This window comes from Python bivittatus, unplaced genomic scaffold, assembly GCF_059951505.1.
Source record: "Python bivittatus isolate LINGU-HERP-01145 unplaced genomic scaffold, Pbiv_v1 ctg000030_np1212, whole genome shotgun sequence".
NCBI classification, from domain to species: Eukaryota; Metazoa; Chordata; class Lepidosauria; order Squamata; family Pythonidae; genus Python; species Python bivittatus.
The window spans coordinates 4,893,500-4,906,083 of record NW_028277031.1 but is presented as its reverse complement, the minus strand read 5'-3'; the positions used below and the strand labels follow the sequence as shown (position 1 = coordinate 4,906,083).

General features: G+C 40.0%; 1 protein-coding gene across 1 annotated transcript in view; it reads left to right on the top strand.

Moving 5' to 3' along the window:
- The window catches only part of RBFOX1 (RNA binding fox-1 homolog 1), a 399,208-nt gene that overhangs the window by 320,576 nt on the left and 66,048 nt on the right, over positions 1-12,584 (top strand). The window contains exons 9-10 of the mRNA XM_088152958.1: positions 6,105-6,237; positions 11,789-11,828. Coding sequence (XP_088009084.1) covers positions 6,105-6,237; positions 11,789-11,828 — 173 coding nt within the window. The remainder of the gene's footprint in view (positions 1-6,104; positions 6,238-11,788; positions 11,829-12,584) is intronic.

The following is a 12,584-nucleotide window of genomic DNA, read 5'->3' as shown; positions in this document are numbered from 1 at the left end:
AAAGAGGCGGCAATGGCTTATTTAGCTGTAGGAAGAACCAGCTAATTGTAGAACCCTATATATGCCCACTCAGAGGTAAATTCCATTTAATTTAATGGTGCTTTCTCTGAAGTTTCACAGTCCTGTACAAAGATAGTGAAATCAAACACTATTTAGTTAAAAAGAGAATATTATTGATTGCAAGTATAGATTTGCAGTCATCTTAGTTAATTAAATCACTGTGGAAGTAATGAATTAAGGGCCTTCTCCTTTACTTGCTAATGGTTAACTGTGGCATATTACTGTAGGAAAGAAAAAGAAATGGAGACAAGATTCTGCCCAAAATTAAATTTCAAGGGATGTATTTGACCCTCTGTACCATCCAATAATAGAAGTGTAACTTCCTATGAAATCTGATCCACCCATTATCACAAACTTCTACCCATCTACCGAATCTCCTCCAAATAATTGAGGAACCATCCAGATTATATTTGTGGATCAGGAAGGGAGTTAGCAAAACAAGGACCAGCCTTGTTCTGTGACCAGAAGTCTACTCAAACATCATGAGTACACTCCATTTTCAGTATTCAGCTTGTCCATCTATCTGTCCATTCATCCCCTATCCATAAAGTGATTAAGTTCAGACTATTCATTTTTCAGATGACCTACAAGGTTGAAACACTAAGACTAAAATACTAGCTGGGATTTGATTTCTTGGAGGCAATTCTCCCCCATTATTTTCCCTTGTCATCCTCTAGCCAAGCTTCTTTGTGACAAATAGGGGAAGGGTTATTAAGAGAAAGCAATTCATTCAGTACATGGATCTTTGGAATGTGTTATGAGTGGAACTGGATATGGGCTTGGAGGATCTGAACACCAGGAAGGTGCTACTTTTTATATTTACATACAGTACTGTATGTGCTTAGCCTTCCATTCATTTGACTTATCTACCCACCTAACGTCTGATTCTCCCCCAACCCCAGAATCTATCAAATCTCTGAACTCAATTGACTTTCCAAATTAGATAAATAATTTTCACTGAATCATCAAGTCAAAGGAGATTCACGTCACCATTTGCATGTGGAAAACTCCCCCTTTTATTTCTAATCAATTCAGAAAATTGAATTCAACCCAACTCAACGTTTTGAATCAAAGCTACTTGATTTTCTGAATCAAATTGATAATCCTGATTGGACTGGAGCTGATCTATGCACCATCTCTGTCTAGACCCATCGGATTGGCTGGTCATTTTAATACCCTATTAAATCTAGGTTTAAAACTCAGAGACCTCCCACTCCTTTAGGTGTGGGTGCAGTGATTCCTGTAATGATTTTAGAACCATGTGAGATGGAATATTCAAAAGTGTGGCCTTGTCTATATTTGAGGAATATCAGTGGTAGCATTTACGTTGCTTACCTGCACTGTTGCTAGATCAGGCAGTGTTGCAATTTCTTAGTTATTGTAATTGATTGTGAATATTTGGTTGGAAGGACTTAAATGCTTAACGCATCTTTCCAGGGATCCAGAACAAACTTGCCTGAAATATTAGTCAAGTACTTCTCCTTCTCTAACGCACATCAAAAAGGAGTGAAACTTATATCTCCTTTTTTTTAAAAAAATTCTCTTTTTCCTAGTTTTCTCCTTTTTTATGGTATATTGAAGTAACAAAATAGTGGAGACTTTGGCACCCAGCTCTGAGATTCAAAAAGATCTCTATAATCCTTTTCCTTATTGTTAAAAATAACTTAATGCATTTTGGTGTTTATGGTTAATTTTTCATCAATGATATATTGAGTGCTAGCTGTACGACTTCTGTAACTTTTTTGTCCACTTACTGATATTATATCTTTTCTCCCGTTTTTTTTTTCTGCTTGTCCATTTTCTTTCTTTTTAAAATTAAATTAAATTAATTAAATTAATTAATTACATTAATTAATCTTGACTTTTTTGAGACCCTCCCCCCAGTGGATGCCATGGCTTTGACTGTGACATGGGGTCCTCTGGCCTAAACTTGCATCTTCTGGTGGAAAGGAATACAATTTTGGGGTGTTATGCATTTTTATTTTATTTTCATTTCAGTCTTTCTTTGAAAATCTGATGGAAGCCCCAGAGCTTATTTGGCAGCATACTCATTTTCTGGCTTTCAACTGAGTTTTCTATGTATCATTAGCTGTATTTCCTTACTTTGATTGAAGTTTAACTTGCTAATATTCATTTTGTTTGTTGATTAAGAGGGAGGCTCTAAAATCAACTCTCTAACTGTGTCTTTGTTCATTTAGGCAGGATGGTCATTACATGCTTGCTTGCTGACTTAGTGTGAGACTCATTTATTCCCATATATTTATAAAAACTATATAATGCATATCCTCTCTCTCATCGCACTGCAGTATTTAAATACGCACAACAGCTTAAATATTAATGAGACTAACTTAAAGAATGAACTCTCGCTAATCTCTCTAAAACCCAATTAAGCTGTAAGAGACATAGATTCAATTTATTCATTATGCTAAGCCATGATGAGCTTAACCTAAGTTTGTTGAATAAATGACAATTTGCCAGATCCACACAATACACTAAAGCCTGGCTTACATATCATGGTGAGTAGGTTTTGCAATGAAATAAACCACATTTTGGCTTGGTGGGATGTATGGACCAGGCTGCAATTTAGTTAACTCCAAGGACTACCATTTAATAAATAAAGTTTAATTGGATTATAGATCAATCTTGTGGAAGTGAAGAGGCTTTCCAAGAAATCTTGTTAAATTTTTAAGCTTTCTTTGGAGTATATCTAATACTTTGAATGGAATCTCAGTATTTAGCTTGAATTTAATTTTAGACAGAACCTAGGGGCCATTGTAAATATGCTACCCTTTCCTTCCAGTTCTGCAGAAAATTTAGCTAATGTCATCCGTTTTTTTTAAATTACTTTGTACAGTTTTTCTATGAATTAGAACTTCATAATTAATCACAGCATTTCAGTTCAGACAAAAAGTTTGGTGACTGTTCCAAAGAGAGAGAGTTGACACCTTGACATCATCCCTGAAAGTCCACGGGACAAAACAGATACAAATCTGCATTACCTTTGCCTGTACTTATTAATACTGCAGTATTTTGTTTTATAAATATCTCTTATTTAATATGTATATTGCCTGACTCCCACTGACTCTCACCCCTATAGACATAAACTAAAAAATTGAAATAGAAATACATTATATTTCACTGCAGTGGGAAGAGAGATCGAGGTCTACATCCCTGGCCTGCCTCGTGCTTGAGTCCCATTTAAAACTTTCTAGGCCCTTCCGGTGAAAGTTAGCTCTCACATATCATGTTTATTTGACGGAGGAGATGTCATGTTCATGATGAAGAGTTAACAGTCTGATACTGGATCAGTCTGTCACCAAAGCAAAGAACAGGTAGAAACTATAACTCCTACCTGTCAGATTTTTCTTATAGCACCCTGATGTGGAAGCACTTAATCCTAGGAACAAGTCTTTCAGGCTCTGATTAGTGAGATTTATTAGGAAGAAAGTTAAAGTAACAACAGAAGAGTTCTGGAGAGAACTGTATTTTAAAATTTAAAAAACCATATGTAGGCAGACTAGGCTGTGGTGTCCTTTCTTGTGCTCCTCTGAAATCAAAAGGAGGAGCCTTGTCTCTTGTGAATGTGGGTGGTCTGCATCTACTGACTGTTTTGGAAATGGTTGCTAGATTTCTTTTCAAGGTGAGAAATGGCTCTCACCATACCCCAAAGAGTTTTTGCCTCCTAGCCTTTTATGTAGAATGGGAAGGAGAAAAGGATGCAAAAAGGTCGAACATTGATCATTACAAATAGAACTCGCCCTCGATATCAGCATCTCCTGGAATGCTTTCATAATGGTTTCTTAGCTCTTCCGCAATAAATCACTTATCAGAAGTTTCCAGATTCAAGTGTGTCTGTTTAATTAGTTTCAGACTAGCCAGCCAAGTAGAAAACTGACTCCTCTTGTGCTCACTTCCTCAGCATCTTTAAACCAAGTAGGACCTACACAGCTCTTTAACTAGAGGATACATTCAAATAAAAGAGCCACATCAAATCTTCATTTTAGTTATTGACCAGCATTAACAGTTCAGCCTATATTCTATGGAAAAATTAGCAGAAAGCTGTAAAGGCACAATATCACTAAGATCCACATGTAAATATTATGGTTAATATTAAAATAATAAGATATACTGCAATAACTTTCAGGTAAAGGCAATCCTGCAGGAACTTTTAAAGAGAGGGCTGTCCTTTTAAAGTAGGCAAATGGCCAGCTAAACTCCAAGCAACTTGTCCAAAAATTCATCCTTTCATTCTCGAAAAAGGGGAATGAAACAAATTGCTTTTCAGTTGAGGCAATAATTAACATTTCCACTATATGTATCTACGGCCACTAGATTAGATGGCTTTTTAAAAAATTAGTTTGATAATAAAACTTGAGAACCAGTGCAAGCTTCAAATAAATGTGAGAGAAACTTGAAATAACATAAAAGGAGGCAAAGAAATCTAGAAAAATTGCAAATCAAAATACAAAACTTGCTTTAAAATGTTCCAGTACATTGGAGGAATAGCTGAAATATATCATATTTTCCAGGAATAAAGCAAGAAATAGGGGATCAGGTGCATCAGACATTATTGAAAACATTAGTGTGTATGTACTAATTCAGGTCTGTTGATATTTTTATACCAAGAAGCATAATTTGAGACTTCAGGGAGCACACAAGTTCCCAAAACCCAAAATTGCAGACCAAAACTGCAATTTTTAATGTGTCGGAAGAGAGTAAAAGGACTCTCTTCACAAAATGTATTTAATCATTTCAACTGTAAAAGTTTCAGTGGGTGGGGATCATTTTAAATTAAACCTATATTAATCCAATGTTAGAGCTTCTAGTAATGGATTGATGCATTTTCTGCTCTGTAATGAAGTACAGCCCTGATTTCCAGCAACCGTGGTTGCAGAGGGACCCAGACCTCCAAAAAGCCCCACAATCTTGTGGATGTCTCTGCCCACTTCTGTAATAGAAAAAATGCAGAATTAAACAACTTAAAATGAAGCAATGGCCACTCTAAAATAAAGAAGGGAAGAAGATATCAAGTAGATGTATATAATGTATTTGTGAAATATTGTAATAAGCAAAGCAAATGTAGGCATTTTTTACAGGTCCACAAATTTAGTAAAGGCATATCTCTTTTCTCTAACAAGCTTCCCCCTGGGCTAACGTTTCAGGAAACCCCACATTTGGGGGCGGGGGGAAGAGTAGTTTCTTAAACGGAAATAAAAGGGAAGAAATTATCTTCCAAGTGTCCTGTTTGATTATGAATGAGGGAAACAAATGTATGCTCCTTGGGCCATATCAATAAAATGCTGAGAAGACCTGGCAATTAGATAGGTAGATCTTTGCAGAGGCATGGATCTGTTTTGTTCCATAATGACTAGACTAGACCACAATGGCTACAGAGGGGCAATACATCCCGTGCACAGAACAGCCAGCTTCTGGGAATCCATGCCCAAAGCAGAATAGACACATTTGGAGTGGACAGGGAGGTGGAGAAAATCTGAGAGAATCAGGGCAGGGAAGAATTGGGATATGCTGTGAGCCGGTGGACAGGATTTATAATACAGGAATATCAGTGGTGACTAGAGGGAAGGGAAAGAAGGGAAGAAGATCTGGGAAGAGGGCAACAGCGGGCTGGTGGAGCTGGGTCTCCTGAGCAGGAGTAGCACGCACCAGCTTTGCCCTACTCATCCCATCTGGAATTTGTTTTATCCCAAACTCAGAACCCCCAAAGCATTCAATGTTTCACTTCTGCCAAACTGCAGCTGCCCCATAAGTTCTACCACAACCTCTGGAATGGAGATAGTTTTGTGCGGGGTTTAAAGCCAAGCATTTTTTCCCTATATAACTCACAACGACCCACCCTTGTTGTCTATTGTTATGGAGAGTATGGCAAGTCTCCGAAGACAGGGTTAATTGAGTAAAGCATATGGCTATTCACTTGGGTAAGCCTTGACTCTGTTGAATGCTGAATGATCACGCACTCTCTCCATTTCTGAGACCGAAGGAAAAAGTGTCAACTCCTGTCTGTTGCATTCCTTGTCTTTCTTTAGTGCCAGGGTTCCCGTATCCAGCTGCAACCGCAGCTGCCGCGTACCGAGGGGCCCACCTTAGAGGCAGAGGTCGCACCGTCTACAACACATTTCGTGCTGCAGCTCCTCCACCTCCGATCCCAGCTTATGGCGGGTAAGTAGCCCTGGGCTTCTCCAGCCTGTCACTCTGCAGTTTCCATCTTCTACTTCCCACAGGGGGGGAAAAAAGGCAGTCGAGCATTTGCGAATGCCATGCGCGACCATTTTGTTTCGCCACACCAACCTCACACAGCAGGCAGCCAATCTCAGTCGCCTGAAGTGGAGCACCTTACACACAGGGGTTGACAAATGATAGTAATTTGCCCTGTCATGGTTGGTGGCTTTAAAGCATTTTGTGGATCCCATGTTGTTATGCAAATTCCCCTTGAGAAGGAACGCAAAGGAGAGGAGACGCAGGGTAGCAGAGCTGTGTTGGAGGGTGATGGCGAACATCTGGTTCTTGAGGAGGTTGAATTGTACTTTAAAACAATTTTTGAGAGAAACAGTGAAAGTTTGACTTGTAACCCAGAAGGATTTAATACATTATTACAGTTAACAGCAAAAGGATGACTAGATAGGAAGCCTGTACAGGCCTTAAGGTTGTAGCGAAGAGTATGATGCTTGTAGAGAACTGGCCAGCCAAAAACATAAATTATTGAGGGGAGTATAGGTTTTGCCCTTGTTGTCTCTTAAAATAGCACACATTTATTTCTCTCATATAAGTAAATACTGTTTATTCACCCAACGAGGGGATTAAAGAGAAGACAGTCCCAATAGGACTTGAACTGTTGGAGTCTACCTTCTCCAGATGTTGATAAATCCAGCCATGGAAAATTTAGCCCATTCCTCTTTGGGTTACCCCATTCTTCTTTCCATTTTTTAGGTCACTTATATCTGTGGCAAAATGTTGAGAATGATGGTCTCTGTCTTTCTTGAAAGAGAGGAATAGATCTGGACAGAAGTTCTGTTCCCTAATTTGCAAAGAGTCTCAGAAGGCATGGCAGTGACATGGCAGCAGATGAATTGGCACAGTCCTTCCTCTTCCCCTTTTTCCTCCTGGAATTTGAAGAAGAAAAATAAGAATGCCCCTTGTGAAATAGAATGAGCTGAAAGTGGCTAGCCAAATCACTGATCTTCCACTGCTAAGGGTGGATTTGAACCTGAGTCTCCATCCGGGCCTATTCAAGCAGTCTGAAGGTCAAGGAAGGTTCTCAGCATTGTAAAAAGAGTAGGTCAATTGCAACACTTTCATATGGACATAACTACCAGAAAAAGAATAAAACACAAGGGGGACTCCATTTCAAAGCTTAGGAAAACTCCATATAAACCAGAATTAGTTACTTTTCATACCGTGTGAAAGGGTTGGCCAAAATGTATCACCAGGCAATCTCAGAGAATCAGCTATTTCCATATTATCCATAGATGGTTGGAATTCTGACTTGGCTATCCTTGTTAATCTAAAAAATCCTTCTTTTGGAGCAAATCAAGTAAATGTGAATGTATGTATGTATTATTCCCCCCCCCCCCATTTTATCATGGTTCAGCTAAGCCTAGAAAAGGATGGATAGAAATTCCTAACCATTGAACATTTTGTTCTGACCCTGTCTGTCTTATGACTGGTCATGCTTTTCCTACTTATATTCACAAGGACTAGTGAGGTGATACTTATTTTGATTGTGACTGATTTGGAGGGGTGTGTGTGTGTGTGTGTTAAATCTTCCCAATAACCAATTCTTAAAACTCCTATTTCTTTTCTTTTTTTTCAAGTAGGGTAGTCATCTTGAGATACAAGAAAGCCATTTTAACAAATGGAGAACAGATGTACAATTATTATACTGGGGGGAAAAAAGCACTGTTTGATGGAATGTTGGGAACAGTTGCAAAATACAATGACATAATATACAATATGTTGTTTTCAGAATTACACTCCGTCAATTTTTTTTTTCCTGTTGCATATTTTTTTTCCTTTCACATAGATAAAATCAGGATCAGAAGATGCTTTCAGTCCCAACTGAGGACAACTTTTGCATGGATGGCCATTAATCTTGGACTGTACTAGGAATGGGGAAAGCGATCTGTCAATGTCTTAGACAAATACACATTATTCCATTCCATCAAATTTTCTGTGAATAATAAAAAATCCTCCTTTCTTGCTGCATACAACTTTTCTACACAGACATGTTTTTTAAAACATTTTTTCACAGAGAGAGAGAGAGAGAGAGAGAGAGAGAACCCAATTCCTAAAACTCTGTGTTTTTGGAAATGTAACTAAGACATAGAAGTGGATTTCTTTCTTACTCTCACACATAAATCCCTCCAATACACCCTGTGCTGTACTTTTTTTTTCACCAGAAAATAAGTAGGCTGAGAGCAACAAGTTTTATGTTGTTAGGGTACGTTTATATTGACACCAAGGCCCAACGGGTTGAGTGTAGTTCAAGGCACCAGAACTGAGGGCAGGATAATGACCAGCGGGTTGAAATGAAAAGGAAAGAGATTCAGGCTGAACATTGAGTATGCCTGGAGTCCTCTTCAAGGCCAGCTTGAGTCTCTTGATGGTAGAGCCAGTTTGGTCTAGTGGTGAAGGCACCAGGCTAGAAGGCAGGAGATGGTGAGTTCTAGTCCCGCCTTAGGCATGGAAGCCAGCTGGGTGACTTTGGGCCAGTCCCTCTCTCTCAGCCCACAGGGTTGTTGTTGCGGGGAAAATAGGAGGAGAAAGGAGTATTAGGTACATTCACCACCTTGAGTTATTTATAAAAAAAAAAAAGGTGGGATAAAACAATTTTAAAAAAGGAAAAAAAGCAGCTTGTGCACCATGACAGCTAACCAGGGGAAAGACCTCTAGAGTAATAGAAGGAGGGAAGATGGTCATATCCTCACACAATCTGATCTCCTTTGGCAAGAAAATGTGAGGCCCAGCAGCAGACTGGAATAGCAAGTCCTGAGCTTTCAGAAGACACACCAAAGTCCCTCCAAATGCCACTAACCCAATTAACCAATTAATGACTCAATTAACCTGGTTAAGGCACCAGGCTAGAAAGCAGGAGACAATGAATTCTAGTCCTGCCTTAGGCACGAAAGTTGGCTGGTTGACTTTGGGCCAGTCCCTCTCTCTCAGCCCAACCCACCTCACAGGGTGGTTGTGGTGGGGAAAATAGGAGGAGGAAGGAGTATTCCTCTTCTTCACCACTTTGAGTGATTTATAAAAATGATAAAGGCGGGATTAAAAAAATGCTTACGCTTATGGTCCTCAAAATTGAATTAATAAATAAATAATAATACACGCATCTAAAGGAATTTCCTGACAATAAGTAGTGGAACAATCAGTCTAGGAAAGTAACAATTCTGCATTGCTGAAGGTTTTCCAATGGGGGCTGGATGGCCACCTGTCCAACAGACTTTAGTGGATTCCTGGGCTAAGCAGAGGGTTGGACTCAATGTCCTAGAAGACATTTCCAACTCAGCCATTCTATGACCATGGCCCACATCTCCATCAGACAGAGCAGTTACCTTAGATAGCCCATGTTCTGCAGTGCCGAAGGGGAGCAACATGCTGAAAGATAGAGCTGAGAGCTGCGTGGGATGGATTCAATGGATCACCTAGAACAGTGTTTCTCAGCCTTAGCAACTTGAAGATGTGTGGACTTCAACTCCCAGAACTCCTGGCTGGGGAATTCTGGGAGTTGAAGTCCACACATCTTCAAGTTGCCAAGGTTGAGAAATGCTGACCTAGAACCTTCAGAAGACAATTCCACAGCCAGTATTAGATAAGAATCAGTTGTCAATTCAGGTGAGTTTTATATGTGGAATAAGAGTGGGAAGGACATCATCCTGTCCTGGATAAGCAAGCCAGATGAAATTTCTAGATTTATAATCCAACGTATCTGTTGAGTACCCAGGTGGAACAGGCTGGATTAATCTGAAGGCTTCAGGCAGGACCAAGCCAATTCTTCCCCTTTGTATTATACTCACAAGAATACCAATAATGAGTGCATTCACAACTGTTAACATGTATTAAAAGTTACCCTATACCCATTTCACCCATTGGAGGAAATTCTCTCTTTTTTTTTCCCTGCCAAAATTTGACCTTTCAAGATTGATGTCAGCCCTTCAAAGTAGGCAAGGCCAAGAAACAGGCTATATGCCAGCCATGGTGTTATCACTTTCCTTGGATTCCAGGAAGCTCTTTATTGTTGTAGGGTGGAATAGTAGGATCTTGAAAGCCTATCAGAGTTTCTCTCTACACCTTTTTCCCAACAAAACTTCGGAGTTTCTTTCTCATGCTTCCCTCTTTCTCAGGACTGAGTATCTTTTCTGAAACTCCCCCCATGATGGTTTGCTCATTCTTTCCCCAATCCCTGGTCTATATTCCTTCACATAGTATTCCTACTGCCATTTTCCCCCACAACAACATCCTATTTAGGTAGATTTGGATGAGTGAGAGTGACTAGCTCAAATGTACCAAGGGATCTTCTGTGGCTGAGGAGAGAATTAAATTTGGGTCTCCCCTATTCTAGTCCAGCTCCTTAACAAGTACACCACTCTTGTTTTCAAAGCATTTAACGTAACTACCTATTCCCAAGGATTCACCCAAAACCAACCCTATCTTGCAAAGATTTGGGCTGGACGGTGATGCAGATCATTAGAATGAGTGCTGTATTGCTACCAAGAGACCTTTGTAATTATGCATTTCAGGGGAATATGAATGGGGAAAAAAGCAGAAAATTGTCTTTATCACTACCATTCTTTTTGTCAAATAATTCCTGTTATGCAAGACATTCAGTATTCCTTAGAACACAACTTGAAACACAGTTTTAAACAAATTCTAGACAGGTTAAAAACAAGCTTCTCCCAGCTGGAGATACCCAGCCAGGTCCCTTTGTTTAGATATTTCCACACAGTGCATAACGATCTGAGGTGATGCGAGCAAGGAGGTGTAAAACTGTGTTTCCTTGTGTAAAATAGAGAGGTTTGCCAATGGAAGATGGAAAAGGATCCTCTATGTCACTGGTACCCCAGTGGAGTGGAGCAGTGCACGTGCAACCGGTAATCTGGTGGTCCAACACAAGTGATAACATCATGGCTGGCATGTTGTGTAGTGAAGATCTTTTTGCTCTCCTGCTGCATCAGGGTTGGACCCCATTAGCCAGCCCTTGTGGCTCAGCTCCCTTGCCATGTATGCAGGGGGCTCTTCTACCTAAAAAATGGAACAGGAGTTGTGTTAGAATGGCAAAGTAGGATGAGATATTGCAACAATCCATACAGCTTGGGCAACTTCCTTTAGGTGCTGTGGGGCTATCTGGAACTTGGCAATGAAAACCTTAGGCTGATATATCGAAAGATGTGCTCCCCGCATACAACACCTGTACATCTTGTTGGAAAAGTGGCCAGATGTTCAGGCTACCACTTTCCTTTCTAAAGAAAAGAAAAGCAATGAACTTCCGGACTTGTTTGAGACATGGGAAAAGTGTCCCCCCTTGTGTAAATTCTATAATGTATCTCTTATCGTTATATATTTTTGTTTGCATTTCAGTTTTTCTTTCTTTCTTTCTCGTTCCATTTTGTTCTTGTGGTGAGGCTAACCTCAAGAGTTTCAGGGGTTGGGAGCATTTGCATGTCGAAACGCACTAACATGAATGTTTTTCTTTGTGTCTGCATCTTTGCAGTGTTGTTTACCAGGATGGATTTTATGGTGCAGACATTTATGTAAGTATTTATTGACGTGCATGCCGTCTGTCGTCCATTCATTGCTGGAATCATTTTTGCTTTTGTTTTTTCTTACTTACGTTGTGCATTTGCTGCATCAGCTTTGGCTCTGTCTTCCTCCGTGCTGCCATTTTTGGAATTGAATTGGAAGGATTACTGACTATGGAATAGCTCTGGGTTCATTGCATCGGTTGCCGTCTGGCTGCATTCACTACCTGGGGGCCTTGAAGAAGCTCCAGGGAGTGAATCTGAGCTTGGACAGGCCATACATTCTCATGTGAGAAGGCTCCTATGCCTAGAAGAGCCAAGCATAGGGCAATCAGGCAGATCAAACATCCCATCCCATTGCTTTATCTCCATATCAGGACTGAACCTTCAACTGCTATGTTCCTCGTTCTCAAGATGCTTTCAACCCCTTAAATTTGATTTGCCATGCAATTTTCCATCAGATGACCAACTGATGGGTTAGAAAGAGGTACACACGATTCTCACCATGTCTGCTCCTTGCTCCTTCACCTACTGTTTCAGCAAGCAAGCACACAGCTTCAGAAGAAGTAGGACGCCATCAGCCTCACTCTGGGCTGAACTTCAGCTGTTACAACCTCTTTCTTCCTCCATTCTTAACCTATGTCTCAGAAGCTAAAGACTACTCATTAGCTATGGATTAGGAGATCAAGTTGACAGCCCTTAAATTGAAGAGGTAGAATTCCTGAGGGACCAATAAAGGTTGTTTATCCTTCATGGTTCAAGGAAACT